This window comes from Salvelinus namaycush, chromosome 36 (assembly GCF_016432855.1).
Source record: "Salvelinus namaycush isolate Seneca chromosome 36, SaNama_1.0, whole genome shotgun sequence".
NCBI classification, from domain to species: domain Eukaryota; kingdom Metazoa; phylum Chordata; class Actinopteri; order Salmoniformes; family Salmonidae; genus Salvelinus; species Salvelinus namaycush.
Genome location: NC_052342.1, coordinates 9,867,811 through 9,884,499, shown reverse-complemented (window position 1 = coordinate 9,884,499; position 16,689 = coordinate 9,867,811). Strand labels below are relative to the sequence as shown.

General features: G+C 41.9%; 1 protein-coding gene across 1 annotated transcript in view; it reads right to left on the bottom strand.

Annotated features, from left to right (window-relative positions):
* Nucleotides 1-16,689, bottom strand: part of LOC120030658 (rap1 GTPase-GDP dissociation stimulator 1-like) — a 57,964-nt gene that overhangs the window by 26,782 nt on the left and 14,493 nt on the right. The window contains exons 4-5 of the mRNA XM_038976096.1: nt 7,020-7,145; nt 2,786-2,932 (exon numbers count right to left, since the gene is read on the bottom strand). Coding sequence (XP_038832024.1) covers nt 2,786-2,932; nt 7,020-7,145 — 273 coding nt within the window. The remainder of the gene's footprint in view (nt 1-2,785; nt 2,933-7,019; nt 7,146-16,689) is intronic.

Sequence of the window (16,689 nt, the reverse complement as noted above, 5' to 3'; positions counted from 1 at the left end):
ATAGATCAAAATGAAATTGCTGATCCAAACACCCAATTATTTATAAATGGAAATCATGGAAATTGTCAGGGGTGCCCAAACTTTTTCATACGACTGTACTTGTTACTTTTATCTCTTATTCTTATCCGTATCTTTTTGAAACTGCATCATTGGTTAGGGGCTCGTAAGTAAGCATTTCACTGTAAGGTCTACTACACCTGTTGTATTCGGCGCATGTGACTAATACAATTTGATTTGTTCCCAAATGGCACCCTATTCTCTGGTGAAAAGAAGTGCACTAAACAGGGTGCCATTTGGGAAGAAGCCTAATTAAACTAGAAAAAGGGTTTTTGAAGGTTGACAGCAGAAGTGAACATTATTGATTACTTGGGACCTCGCACCTGGATAGACTATAAAGGCTCTGCAAGGAAGGTTGTGGGAGAATAGACAATCTAATTACAAACCGGAGAGTGACGTGTAAGGGGGACAGAGAAATGGCTACAGCATAAGCTAAGGAGGGACACCCCCAACTACAAGACAAGCCGTCACTACTTTAAGAGGAAAATGACTAAGAGCTCAAGCAGGACACAACAGAAAGCAATGGACAGACCACTCTCCAAGGCACACATATGCTCTTGCACCGCTACCTCCTGTCACCATAGTGAGTAACGGCTGAGTAGCATAAACTTGAACACTGGCTAACATATAGGCTAGAGAGAGTGACAATGACTTAAAGGTCCAATGCAGCTGTTTTGTATCTCAATATCAAATCATTTCTGGGTGACTGACCGTTAAATACCTTACTGTGATTGTTTTCAATGAAATGGTCAAACACAAAAATTGCTTCTTAACAATGAGAAATTTCTCAAGCAAGAATTTTGCTAGGACTGGGAGTGGTCTGAGTGGGGAGGGGGAAACGGAAAACTAGCTGTTATTAGCAGAGAGGTTTGGAACTCTTTCTTGTTGGTCTATATCAATAAGACTCCACAACAAGGTGCAGAATGGTTCAATTTGCATGCTGGGGGGCAAGAGGATCCTCAGCTCCACTAAAACCATTGACAACTGTGTGCCGTTTTAAAGCGATGTTAAATAAATGTTAACTATTTGGTTCTAATATCATCACCAATTGAAGAACATAGTCAGAACTACACATGTCCGATTATTCCATGCAAAACAGTTCACGGTCTTGTTCAGGGGCAGAACGACAGCTTTTTACCTTGTCAGCTCAGGGATTCGATCTAGCAACCTTTCGGTTACTGGCCCAACACCACTAGGCTACCTGCCGCCCCAAGGGTAGCTACACAATAACTCTAAATATTGGCCACCATTAATTGGATATTTCAGTGATATAAAATAAAACTAGAGGTGACAAGTATGAGTGGTTTAGGTAAATTTCCCATGCTTTGTGGGCTGTCTGTCAGTCAAAGAGCAGAGAGGCGCATTTGCCGATTTACTGTCATCTAATGATGTTTATTTTGCAAGCTACCTAGCGAAGTTAGTTAACACGATCCCCTTTTCAACATTGTTTTTAAGAGTGTTTAATCACGATTGCTGCTGACAGACATGATAGAATACATTGATTGATGGACCACGTCAAATTGGCTAGCTAGCTAATAACAGATCATGTCAATATGGCTAGTTAACGAGCTAACTTTCAGGGGATAAACTAGATTGCTATATCCAAATAGTTTGATTTGCCATCTATAGTGGTGATGACAGTAGTCTGACTAATAACTTGACCAGTACGAGGACTGGCCGATATCAAGCTCTTTCCAAAAGCCTAATCTCTGATGAGGCAATTTAAATGACACATTGTTTGCTTAGCTAGCTAGCTACATGCCAAATGGATAGGTTACGCTCACAAAATCGGAAAATACATGATCAACTGATGTTTACTGATCATAAAAAGCATGCAGTTACTTGCTGTACATCTCTGATGATAGAGCAAAAAATGTGCACAATTGTTTAGCATGAAATAATCGGAAATTTGTAGTTCTGACTATGCTCTTCAAGAGGTGATGAGATTACAAACAAATAGTTAACATTTAAAACGGCACATAGTGGTCAATGGTTTTAGTGGAGCTGGGAGTCTCCTTGCCCCTCAGGAGCCAAATCGAACGCTCTGCACCATATTGTAATGTTTTATTGATAATGACCTATTAACTAATTTACCGCCTGGTAATGTCACCGGGCAGGCCAAAACTCCAACCCACCAAAACAGCTGTTACACTAAAAGGGCATTAGCATAATTTTCCCTATTTGCCAGTACTATTCCAACCTCATAGTGTGGAAATGTATTTAAAAACACAGCAAAATATCATTTTTGACTGGGCCTTTAAGAACTGACTGGGCCTTTAAGAACTGACTTTGAAAGACAGTTCACTTCAAAATCAAAATTCGTCAGACATTTTCAGACCTCAATAGCAGTCGATATGAATCCATGCCCCCATGCCATCTAATGAGAAGATCCAGTTATATGAAAATATAGGCACAGTCTAATAGTTTGAAATTAGACTGTGCCCATGTTACCAACTGATTTGGATTTGAGGCATATAGCTGAATCAACCCAACAGATGGCGTGGGACGTGGACTCATCTCGCCAATAGACTACATAAATGTCTGAATTTTTTAAATAAAATCACACAAACGTTCATATTAAAGTGAACTATCACTTTAAGACTGGATAAAAGGTGTCAACATAACGTCTAGAACAGTCACCGACACTGCCAAAGTAGATCCATTCTTAAAAACCTTTACTCTGTTAAGTTTGGTTAATGTAGTTTACCCAGGGGGAGTTGGTCATTACCATTATCATTGCTATAGTTCATCAGCATGCCACAAAAGACAGTCAAGAGCTTCCCATTGTCCGGGTCAGTATTTTGGGACAGTGACTTTATGTGTCCAGCTACTATCTGAGCCCCTCCCGCCAGGTCAACTGCACTCCTGCCCTCATCTGCAAAACAAAGAGGTCAGGGGGAAATCAAAAAAGAAGAAAAATCACACAATCACAACAACCAACCTGGGGGAAAAAAACTATTAAAAAAAGGGAGAGAAAGTTAAGCAAGCAGTAAAAATAAATAAAAAAATACACAAAACCACATAAGTAAATAATACATGCTATAGAAATACAGCCATAAATAATAATTATAATAATGAATCATAACGTGAAAAAGGAGAGGAAAAACAAAAAATTACTTGAGGCAGCTAACTAGAAATTAAATCGCACATAACCCAAGCTAATACCTGTTGCACATAGCTCGGAGACATGAAATTACATATTGTGCGTTTTGCAGTTTGTTTTGGTTAACCCCACCCCAAAACCCCAAAATGTATTGGTGCGCTTGTGGCTATCAGTCTGAAGTGCAGACAAATTTAGTGACAGTGCTGATGAAGCCAATTAGTTAAAAATAAATCCAAATGACCTTGAATGCTAATTGATTTACATCACAGGTAGATGCTTCCAGATTCATGGTCAAATTCTAATACAGTGTGGTTATGAGTGGAAGAGACAACCGTACTACAGAAGTAATGGAGACAGGTTATGCATATGAGCATGACTGTGAACAGCAAACGTATGGTGGTTGAGTGACTGAATCCCAGCTGGATTGAATAGAGAATAAGTCTGTTCGCTTTGTGCAATAAAAAAATCCTGCATCTTGGGAACTGAAGACCAGACAGCCTAGGGACCATGGGAATTGAAGTTGTCACACTCAGTGACTCCAGTCTGTTTTTATGAAATCGTTTTTAGCAGACGCCTCATTGAGTGGCCTTAATTAGCACCATATTACTACAGACCACAGTACCTTTTTAGGACACTGCTCTGCTCAACATAGCAATCTACTACAGCCATGCAAATATATGCTAAACCAAATTAAAAATTCAACAATTTCAAAGATTTTACTGAGTTATAGTTCATATAAGGAAATCAGTCAATTGAAATAAATTCATTAGGCCCTAATCTATGGATTTTACATGACTGGGCAGGGGTGCAGCCATGGGTAGGCCTGGGAGGACATATACCTACCCACTTGGCAGCCAGGTCTATCCACTTGGCAGCCTGGCCTACCCAATCAGAATGAGTTTTCCCCACAAAAGGGTTTTATTACAGACAGAAATACTCCTCAGCACTGCCCCCCCCCCCATCCCCCCTCAGACGATCCCGCAGGTGAAGAAGCTGGATGTGGAGGTCTTGGGCTGGTGTGATTTCACGTGGCCTGCGGTTGTGAGGCCGGTTGGACGTACTGTCAAATCCTCTAAAACGAAACATGGGACCAACACTTTACATGTTGGGTTTGGATTTTTGTTCAGTATATGATTATTTTTTACATGATTTTGGATACAATTAGCCTGTGTCATATTTATAGAACATCAAATGAACCTCACTAAAGGGTTAAAAATGTCTTCAACAATGTTAGTTGGGTCAACAACAAAAAAAGAGGGGATTAGTTGGTGCTCCTGAGGATAGGGTTTAAACTTTAAGGACATCACCTTTGCCTGCAGACACCACACGTACTGTAGACCAGGACTGCTTGATGTGCCAAGAGATAATGTAGCAAGATAGACCATAGACATAGGGAGGCCATGTGCTCTCATGGTAGCACCATCATGTGACAGTACGCTAATGTTAGACATAAAAGGCCAAAAAAAGTATATCTGAATTGTGTTAGCCGACACGGGAACATATCGACACATAATAAAGAGTGTGCTTGATGATGGCAGAAGAAATGGGGATGTCTGGGACGTAGCTAGCAGAGGAAGTGTTACAGTATGGGCCTTGTCAGTATATTATTGTCTGCATTAGTTGTTTTAACACAGGAACATATTGACACATTATACAGTGTGTGCTTAATGATGGCGGACAAAATAAGAATGTCTGGAGCGTGCAGCTGCATAGCTTGCAGAGGAAGTGGTAGATGAGTCAAGAAAATAAAAGAGGTGAGAGAGCGAAAGAGAGATAGGCAGGGAGGGGGAGAGAGAGAGTTGTAGGAGAAACGAAGCAGAGAAAGCAAGGGAGGGACTAAACAAATTGCATGGAATCTGGTTGCCATTGATGGACAAAGTGCTGGTACTGTTTTTCTGCTGCTAGGTCTGGAAGTTGTTTGAATGCACAACGATTGGCAGTTGAAGCAGTCAGTTTGTCTTGTGGTAATTACATTTTGAAAAAGGGCCAGTACCGAACAACTACAGACTCCTTCTAAACTGATTTCTTCAGTGGTGCCCCCGTTAAGAGTTGAAAACAGCTGCAGCTCCGACTGAAACACACGTTTCTGCCACTATGCTCTTACACTCTTTATGATCCTATCAAACTATAGACGTCTCACCTTTCAGTGATGGGAGAAACAATGCAACAGAAACAATAGCTGCCATTAAGGCCTCAACGCAACACATTTTCCCCTTAAATGTATTCACGACAAGGCTTGATTAATTAACCTAAATCTTTATTCTAGTTACTTTTTTGATGCGATGGCCGCATTTGGTCTCCAACGAGGTCTGGAGGGTCCAACTGAAATTTGGTTATATTTCCTCGCCGTCAAGATAAAAAAAAAAAATTGTCCTCTATCCATAGTTGTTTGAATTTGATGCTCCCTGACTGTCTAGCTTTCATGTTGGTGATTATTTAACGAGCTGGACACAGTCAAAAAAACTATATGAATGTAGGTCCATTCTAATTTCTACACTTCCCGTAACCCAAAAATGTGTTTTACTCAAACCAGAAAGAACACCCTTATGGGCCGGATCTGTATGTTTGACACCCGTTCTAGAGGCATTGGGGGAAGTGGTTGTAAGCAGTTTTATCTTTGTGTGACGGACACCCTCACCTTCAAAGTCTGTCTGGGGAAAGAAGTGCTGCTCTCAGCAGGAACTCAGGGCTGACTAGTTCCCCAGACTGACAGGGGATGGGCAGTCACCCTGGCGCCTATTAAAATGGACAGAACAGAATACCTGAATAGTGTTATATTGGAGCTGCTTAGCGAAGCTTTTGCTACTCAGATGAAAAATGATGGATTTCACATTGACTTTCGGGTAGAACCATGGAATACTATAGTCATCTCACAGTAGAGAGCCAGTATTTTCAGATACTTTTGGCCCTTTATGGCCAGAGTATTCCAAATTATCACCAGAGTATTTCCCACTTGTGAAACAGGCTAGTCTATATCCCATTATGATGACCTAAGACTAAACCGATTTTCAACATATCAATGCCATACAAAAGAGCAGATATTGGGCCTCCCGGGTGGCGCAGTGGTCTAGGGCACTGCATCGCAGTGCTAACTGCGCCACCAGAGTCTCTGGGTTCGCGCCCAGGCTCTGTCGCAGCCGGCCGCGACCGGGAGGTCCGTGGGGCGACGCACAATTGGCATAGCGTCGTCCGGGTTAGGGAGGGTTTGGCCGGTAGGGATATCCTTGTCTCATCGCGCTCCAGCGACTCCTGTGGCGGGCCGGGCGCAGTGCGCGCTAACCAAGGGGGCCAGGTACACGGTGTTTCCTCCGACACATTGGTGCGGCTGGCTTCCGGGTTGGAGGCGCGCTGTGTTAAGAAGCAGTGCGGCTTGGTTGGGTTGTGCTTCGGAGGACGCATGGCTTTCGACCTTCGTCTCTCCCGAGCCCGTACGGGAGTTGTAGCGATGAGACAAGATAGTAATTACTAGCGATTGGATACCACGAAAATTGGGGAGAAAATGGGATAAAATTTATAAAAAATAAAAATAATTATTTTTAAAAAAAAGAGCAGATATTGTTAATAGCCGGTTCGGATTCTGCTGACACCAGTATTCCCCAAGATGTAAGGCACCTCCTCAGGGAGAGCAGAGGGGGGGACAGTTGTCAAGTAAAGGCACTTCAATACTTCCTCTACAATTACACCTAGGCAAGATAACCCCCCTCCTAATAAAGTGACCTCCCCATGTAAAAAAATGTATATAATTATTTATTTATTTTTGTGTGAAAATGTTGATGGTGGAACCCATTGACACCGATCCCGGGTCCTTTTCCACCCGGTGAGAAAAGTGTAAGGGAAACCTATGACAGGGTGTACTTACGGCTGTCGTAGCAGATGTTGCCTAGGGCACGGCCTGTCTGCAGCAGCACCTCGTGGTCCTTGGAGTGGAGCAGCTGCACAAGGGGGGGGATGAGGCCCGCCTCCACACAGGGGCTACGCATGAACTCTGGAGGGGAGACGAAGCACAGGCAGGAATAGCAGTTAAGCTTGAGAGTGAAGTTTCCCCTAGGTACAGATCTAGGATCTGCTTCCCTTCCCCACAATCCTAACCACAATCCTAATCTTAAAGGGATACTTCAGGATTTTGGCAATGAGGCCCTTTATCTACTTTCCCAGAGTCAGATGAACTTGTGGATAGCACTTTTATGGCTCTGTGTGCAGTTTGAAGGAAGCTGCTAACTAGCGCTAGTGCAATTGGTAATGTGACGACCCTCCCACTCTGTCTGCCGAATTCTTTCTCATTGCTCTTGTTTTCCTTATTAGGATGTTGGTGGGCGGAGCCGGGAGGATCGTCAGCGAAATGGGACACACCTGGGTTCGGGTATGTCCTGGCGATAAATACACCTTCCCATTCATTAATGAGGCTCTCGCCATGCAGACACACTGTTGGATTTTGGCTGTGGCATTTTGTGTCTGTTTTGGCCCCTCATTATCACATCAATGTATGCAACCACTCACTTACACCATTGTTACTTGTTTATAGGTTACTTTAGTTAATAAATATATTTTGTTATTCCTTGAGCTCCACGTTGTCTCCTTTTTTAGGAGCCTGTTCGTGACAAGTGGGGGCTCATCTGGGATTATAAGGTTGGTTCCTAGACATTTTGGTGGATATTATTTTGTTGCATTATGATGGGTTAATGCTATTTGGGATGCACTTTGGTTGGTATTCACTGCAAAGTCATAGGTGTGCGGTATAGTGCCTTGTTTATATTTTGTGAGTTTTTTTTTTTTTTTGCGCTGCTCAGTAGGCCCAGTGTTGGTTGCCTTTGTTTTTTTTGTAAACTTACCACTGCGGTGGATAGAGTAACATTGGTTAGTTTCCAGGTCCCTGCCCAGATTGGAAACTCTTGCTCTACTTGCAGTTGGGACATCGGTCTGAGGAGAGTACAATCTGCTGTGTACCTCAGTGGGAGATTTGGGCAGGGTAGTGCCATTTGCTACCCGGAGCTATAGCCTGTCTTTTCCCCTGTTAGGCTTAGCGACGTGTTCCACTTTGGAATACGTTGGGCATGGTTATTTTGTTTATTTTTGTGTGGTGTCTGTGGACTGAGCAGTGGTCTCGTGGGCACATCCGTGGCTTGGGGGGAAACAGCCAGTGAGCTGGGGTGTTTTTCCATGCCAGTGGGATTTTCCATGACAACGGGCTACAGTGCATAATTACCCACTGTGAATCTGCACGAAGACTAGGGTGGAGTTATTGTAGGATTTGGGGGAAGTTCCTTATATCTGATCTCTCTCCTGTGGGGCCCAGTGTGATTGGTGCTTCTCTTGTTGTGGTCTAGTGTGTTCAGCAGAGGGGAAGAGTGAGATTATTTTTAGTAGTGACTGATGTGTAATGTACACTAGTTCATACGTGTTCCATCAGAGGAACTGTTAGCATGATGTACTAAAGAACAGCTGTTGAAGATCGCTGATCACGACCAGGTTGAAATGAGTGATAAACGTCTTTAATTCTGTTAGGTTGATCTTGAATGCCAACCTGATGGAGTGTGGTATACTAGAAGTTAATGGCCGCTCCGATCTCACTAGGGCTAATGGCCGCTCTGTTAGCCCTAGTAGTCCGTCTTTTGAACAACAGAAAGAACTGCTTCTGTTACAACTAGCGCATGAGCAAGCTAAACTAGAGCATGAGTGGATTTGGGAGTGGGTGTTAAAACAAGTTAAACTCGAGCATGATCGTGTTAAGTATGAAAAGCAATTGGAATTTAAACAGAATTTGGAGAGTGCAAAAATCAAGCTGCAACAAGGGTGGCTAGAGTTGGTTAGGGAAGGAAAGCTCTCTGGAGTTTGCTCTGGGAAAGTGACCCAGATTTACTTACTGTAGAGGTCGCTCCTCTCTCGGTCAAGTCCCAGACACATCTGTTGCCAAAATGTAATGAGAAGGACCCTGAGATGTTCTTTTCATTGCTTGAGCGTGTTGCTGACGCTAGGAGTTGGCCTGATTCTGATAGCACTTTAATGTTAGTGTTGACTGGTAAAGCGCAGGAAGCATATTTAGCTCTTAGTGTAGCCGACAGTGTCAGCTCTACTAAGGTTAAAATGGCTGTTACAGATTTACGAATTGGTTCCTGATGCTTACCGCCAACGATTTAGAACTTTAAAAAAGGCTGATACAGACTTATGTTGAGTTTGCGTGAGTTATCTTCAGTTTAATTGCTGGTGTACCGCTTCTGCGGTTATGACTTTCCATGAGCTGTGTGATCTGATTATGCTAGAGCAATTTAAGGATACAACCCCTGATCCTATAGCCACGTACATGAACGAAAAGTGAAGACCGTCTCTGAAGCTGCGGTTTTGGCGGATGAGTATGTTTTGACTCAGAAAAGTGTCTTTGCAGAGCCCCATATTCGGAGTGAGTAGGGACGTTTGGCGAGATTTGGTGCTCGCCCACTGGTTTATGGGCAGAGTTTCATCGAATGTTGAGCCTGGCTCCCGTGGTAAAGTTGACTTTAGTCAAGAGTAACTACTGTCATGGTTCAGGTCATTGGAAAAACGAATGTCCTGTTCTCGGGGCTAAGGGTAAATTCAGTACTCGCGCTAATGTTAAACCTAAGCCTACGGCGTTAGCAGTGCCTGTCCCACATTTGTTCAGTCCTGTCACACTGTTTCATGCCCAGGGGCATGTGAAAGTCCCAACTGACCCAGATTGTTTACCTTTCGTTACGGAGGGTTTTGTGTCTCTTAAGAAGTAACGACCCAGTGCCAGTGAAGATCCTGAGTGAAACAGGTGCCTCTGAGTCTGTGTCTGAGTCAGTTACCCTTCTCTGCTGAGACTGATTCGGAATAGTGTCTTAATTAGAGGAATCGGTTTGAACACTGTCAGTTCTGTTGAATTCTGAACTGGTAAAAGGCGAGGATGTTGTAGGGATGCGTCCTTCGTTGCCTATTGAGGGTATCGATGTTATCCTTGTGAATAACTTGGCTGGTGAGCGTGTATGGCCTGTCGTGTCCATCTCTAGTGGGTTCCTCTAAACCGTCACTTGTAGGGATTCCCGATGAGAGCTCACAGTTTCCCAGAGGTGTTCTGAGCGTTGCATTCCGTGAGCTGTGGTGACCTGGTCACTGCACCGGCTAATGACGATGTTACAAAGAAATCTGTCAATACTTACCCTGTTATTCTGGTTTCTGTGCCCTGCTCTGATCTAATCAAGGAGCCACGGGCTGACCCCACATTAGAAGAGTCACGTGACGGGCCTCTGTTTATTTTGCTGTCCTGTCACTCCTGTCTGTTCCCTTCTGTTCTCGTTATCATCGTTCCTCTTAAAGGTTGCTTTGCGCAAAGGTTGTACGCAACCACTCACTTACAATACACCATTGTTACTTGTTTATAGTTTACTTTAGTTAATAAATATATTTGTTATTCCTTGATCTTCACGTTCTCTTTTTTTTGACGGGCTACGAGCTGGTTCGGGACACTAACTAGCGTTACCCAGAGACTTCCAGTCATTGCGCTCTCTTCTGCATGCTAGCCGATACAATAGACTTCCAGTCATTACCCTAACGCTAATTAGAATTGGCTTGTGCAACTGCCTCCAACTTCCTTACATTCTGGACACAGATATAAATGGTTTCCATTTTGGCCAAAATCCACAAAATGACCCATGATCAGTGTCTAGGTGAAACTTCCCCCTCCTACCACTCCGAATGGACCATAAAGAAAGGTGGTGCCGTGCGGTCTCGATTAAAGACGCAGTCCAGGATCCTAAGTATTTAAATATTGTACATATAAACTGCCAAAATAAATATTTTAAAAAAACTCCAGGGACTCGTTTTGCCTTGAGCACTACTTTCAAAACTACTGACTGAAATGATACAACCTTTGAAGCAACAATATGAAGCTGTAATCAGAAGTTTAAACCAAGCATTTCCATGCCCTTGTTTCGGTGGGAAGGGGCTTCAGAAATGTAACCACTAATTCATAGCTATGGATGCAATGACTGACCATCCATCATAACACTACCAACACAGTATGGTAACCTAACACCATCACACTATCCAGGGATTTTCTTGGGATGCCTTTGACACATTTTCAGGATTGAAAATCGCTTTCAATGTGAACTTAAACTAGATACAAAGTACGTAGAAAAGAGGTCCATCTTTTATTTGAAAACAATCAAATAAAAAGCTAGACAGTAAGGTAGATTTTTTTGATCCAAACACAGCATTAGCCATGGCAAAATGCATAGAATTGCAGGAAATTTGCTATAAAACAGCAACATTTTCTCAGCTCCATGGAGAAAATTGGCATGAAGGTAGCCAATGCTAACTAGTGTTTGCACAATATACCCATAGACTTCGTCACTGCACGCAGAGACCTAAAAATGTTATCCAAAAGTTGACCCGACTCTGCGGAAGTAGATAAAGGACCTCATTGCAAAAATGTCTTTACGCCGCCAAGATGTGGGCCTCTAATATTCTCTCTACAATCCAGCCACGCCCACCACCTAAACCCCCTTTTGATCTGGAAAAAAACCTTGATCAAAAGCAACAGAGACAAAGGATGTGACGGGCTCGTAATGCTGAAAGGATAGCGACCGTAATACTAGTGCACGTCATATAGGACTGGGCACTTTTTGTAAAACACACAGGCTGATAAAGACCGTCACACACAGCATGAGGATGAAGAATGAGCAACCCATTCACTCTGACATAAGCCCTAATCATAAGAATACATTTTTTTAAAACAGGCTATGCATTTCCCAATCGAAATGTACAGCTATTACTTCCCCTTGCAAACATCTTGATCATTTTTAGCACACAAAGTAACTAGTGATCTAAAGTTTAAATACAACAATGTTGCACATGCATAACGGATCATTTTCAGAGATATCGCTAACAGCAATAAAACACCCAGTTCCACTCACCTGATGATTGATTTGATTTTATTAGGATCTCTTTGATGACTTAAACATTAAAATACAATCACATAAGACATATTGACCAGATAAATAGTCTAAAAATATAGATTAATTTAACAGTCCAGCACAACTTTCCTATGCATTGTTTGAATTTATATATTGAAAGGTTTCTGGTTTGCTCAGATAAATTATTACATTTCTTTATTGCTCTAAATCAAATTGTTATTTAGCCTATTTCTCTTTTCTGTCTGGATAACACAGATGGTGGAAAATCTATTCCTATTATTTACTGAATGTTTCTTACCAACTGAATACTGTTGCGTAGAGAGTTTGGCCGTTTCAAACGGTGTATATTATGAAATAAAATGAGCATGTTTTTTAATATCTTGTTGATTGATAACAAACCAAGAGCACTGAGCATGACTACAACAAAAATAAATCATATCTCCACCTCCACACTCCTTGCTGCTTTGTTCTGTGCATTCTGCAGCCTCCTAATTTCACTTGCTGATGCATTTCCCCAGAACAGTAGTTCACCTGACTTTCAAGTAATGCTTGGGTTATTTGCTTCATCTTTCCTGGTAAATATTTAGCTATCTTTCTGATCATGCATGCAGTTACATTTTTATATATATAATTAGTTATTAGAGACGACCATGATAAGCAGGTGTCTAGCTGCACTCCTAGTAGTTTGGTTTCTGCCACTTCCTCAATTTGTACTCCTCCCATACTTAATTGTATCCCATGCTATGTTGACCTTTTCCTGGTGGAACAGACCAACTTAACATTGGTTTTCTTGGCGTTTAAAACAAATTTGTTCCGGCAAACCCACTCCCTGATATTTTCCAAATCTACTTGAGGTTGCTGTACCTGTTGAATCAATTGATCAGTTGAAACGTAACTTCTCTTTGAAAGTTAACCACTCCTATTTGCCATTGTTTCAATCTAAACCTACAGGAAAGTGTGTGCCCTCAGGCCTGGAAGGAAGCTAAATTAATTATGCTACCAAAGAACAGCAAAGCACACTTTAATGTTTCAAACAGCTGACCAATCAGCTGGCTACCATGCTTTAGTAAACCTTTGAACAAAACTGTGTTTGACCAGATACAATGCTATTTCACATTAAACAGATTAACTACTGAATTTCAGCATGCTTGTAGGGAAGGGGACTCAACATGTATGGCACTTTCAGCCAATCATTGCTTTTGTGTAAGAAATTGCTAAGAAGATTGTGGGAGCTGTTTTGTTCGACTTCAATACAGCTTTTGATATTATCAAAACCAATCTTTTTTCTACTGTTGAAAAAAAACGTGTGTTATGGCTTACATCCTCTGCCATATCATGGATCAAGAGTTACCTGTCTAAGAGAACACAGAGGGTGTTCTTTAATAGAAGTCTCTCCAACATAATCCAAGATGGCTGCCAATCAGTCTTTCCGTTTGTATGTCTGATCCTTGAGATCTGAGTTAAGAGATGTTTTAATGACCCGATCATGTCTACAAAAGTAGACACTTGATGTGAAGGTGGATGCTGTATATAACTATTATTTTTAGATCTGTCTCTATTTTACAAAATGTGTTTGTACAAATGTCTGATTGAGAAAGACTTTTTTCCTCCTCGAGCTGCTCGTAACTGTAGCCTACACCTTTTTGGAGTTGGAGCGAACAGAGTCATGAGAGTCTGTCTGAGCACAAGGCCTGCTACTCGAGTGCAGGTGCGCACTGAAGGCTAGGAGCGTAGAAGCAGTTGACAGATTGGAAAACCTGATGCACCGTGTGAAAATCTATGTCGTTGTACACAACGTCTACTGGTCGTCACCTGTGCTGAAAGACCTCTAAACCAGCATTATGTATCTATTACTGTGCTTGCCCTTTACTCAATGCCTTCCTGGATTAAATAGGCTGAGTGATCAATGGGTGTGAGTTATCGTCGCCTTATGCCCTACAATTTGCAAACACTCCAACGAGACCATGTTAATACCACCAGGAACTTGGTCTCGCTCTGTAACTGCATTTGTACCACTCTCAAACGCAAGTGGGGCTACACATGATAACACACTTCCAAAATCGCAAACTCTTGAATTACTTTTTTTCTGTGTCGAAAGACTCAGCTCGTTTCATTGACAATGGTGCTGGCTCTGCTAAGTCCTCACGCATTGGGCAACTGAGATGTATTGTTAGGTTTTTATTGTTGATCTCTGGTAATGTGCGACCAAAACCTGGGCAGGTTAGATACCATGCAATCGACCGACTCCCTATGATTTTAAAAACAGCAGGTTTTGGCCTCTTGCATGTTAATGTCAGTCTATTTCCAAAAATAGACATGATTAGAATATGGGCCAATACGACATATTGGTTTTTTATCAGAAACTTGGCTAAAGAAATCTGTTTCAAATTTCTATTGATGGGTACAGGGTTTTTAGAACTGACCAAATGAGTAGAGGGGTTGTCACGTCACATATTTGTCACATGCGCGGAATACAACAGGTGTACACCTTACAGTGAAATGCTTACTTACAAGCCCTTAACCAACAATGCAGTTTAGAAAAATACGTGTTAAGTAAAAAATAGATGTGACAAATAATTAAAGAGCAGCAGTAAATAACAATTGCGAGGCTGTATACAGGGGTACCGGTACAGAGTCAATGTGCGGGGGCACCGTTTAGTCGAGGTAATTTGTACATTTAGGTAGAGTTAAAGTGACTATGCATAGATAATAAACAGAATAGCAGCAGCTAGAGGGGGGGGGGGGGGGCGATACAAGTAGTCTGGGTAGGCATTTGTTGATTAGCTGTTCAGGAGCCTTATGGCTTGGGGGTAGAAACCTTTTGGACCTAGACTTGGAAGACATTTAGAATCAGTGTAAGGGACAATCCCTGGTTTTCAGATAACTTGGCAGGATTAATTAGAAAAAAACATATCTTGGGCTCAAGCTAGACATACAAATGCTCCTGTTTACTGGGCCTCCTTCAGAGTGCTAAGAAACAAAATTACAGGATTGATCAGGAAGTCCAAATCAGATTTCTACAGTACCAGTCAAAAGTTTGGATACACCTACTCATTCCAGGGTTTTTCTTACTTTTACTATTTGACATTGTAGAATAATAGTGAAGACAAACTATGAAATAACACATATGTAGTAACCAAATAGGTGTTAAACAAATCAAAATATATTTGACATTCTTCAAAGTAGCCACCCTTTGCCTTGATGACAGCTTTGAACACTTGGCATTCTCTCAACCAGCTTCATGAGGTAGTTACCTGGAATGCATTTCAATTAACAGGTGTGCCTTGTTAAAAGTTAATTTGTGGAATGTCTTACCTTAATGTGTTTGAGCCAATCAATGTGTTGTGACAAGGTAGGAGTGGTATACAGAAGATAGCCCTATTTGGTAAAAGACCAAGTCCATATTATTTCAAGAACAGCTCAAGTAAGCAAAGAGAAACAACAGTCCATTACTTTAAGACATGAAGGTCAGTCAATACGGAACATTGAAAGTTTCTTCAAGTTCAGTCGCAAAAACCATCAAGCGCTATAATGAAACTGGCTCTCATGAGGACCGCCACAGGAAAATAAGACCCAGATTTACCTCTGCTGCCGAGGATAAGTTCATTAGAGTTAACTGCACCTCAGATTGCATCCCAAATAAATGCTTCAGAGTTCAAGTAACAGACACATCTCAACATCAACTGTTCAGAAGAGACTGCGTGAATCAGGCCTGCATGGTTGAATTGCTGCAAAGAAACCACTACTAAAGAACACCAATAAGAAGAGACTTGCTTGCGCCAAGAAACATGAGACCGGTGGAAACCTGTCCTTTGGTCCAAATTTGAGGTTTTTGGTTCCAACCAGCATGTCTTTGTGAAACACAGAGTAGGTGAACGGATGATCTCCGCATGTGTGGTTCCCACAGTGAAGCATGGAAGAGGAGTTGTGACAGTGTGGGGGTGCTGGTGGCACTGTCAGTGATTTCATTTAGAAATCAAGGCACACTTAACCAGCATGGCTATCACAGCATTCTGCAGCGATATGCCATCCCATCTGGTTTGCGCTTAGTGGGACTATCATATTACTCAGTATATGTGGGAAATCTGGAAAAGCATTCCTCATGCTGGAAAAGCATTCCTCATGAAGCTGGTTGCGAGAATGCCAGCGTGTGCAAAGCTGTCATCAAGGCAAAGGGTGGCTACTTTGAACATTTTTAAATATATTTTACACTTTGTTTGGTTACTACATGATTCCATGTGTTATTTCATAGTTTTGACATCTTCACTAATATTCTACAATGTAGAAAATAGTCCAAATAAAGAAAAACCCTTGAATGAGTAGTAGGTGTCCAAACTTTTGACTGGTACTGTATCTAAATGCAGTCACAGAGAACCTAAAACAACCCTAAGAGGTTCTGGAAGCTAATCAAATCAGTGTCAGGTTCTAATGTATCCTCTGGCCTTCCTGACCATTTAATGATGGATTCTAATGAAGTGAAGGATAAAGCCCATATTGTAGGGGTTTTTAACAAGCACTTCATATCTGATGGTTCAGTTTTTTTTTTATAATGGTGGGGCCCATGTCTCTAACATAAGCTCTGTTACAGTAAACTATGATACAGGCTCTCATGTGAACCATTTT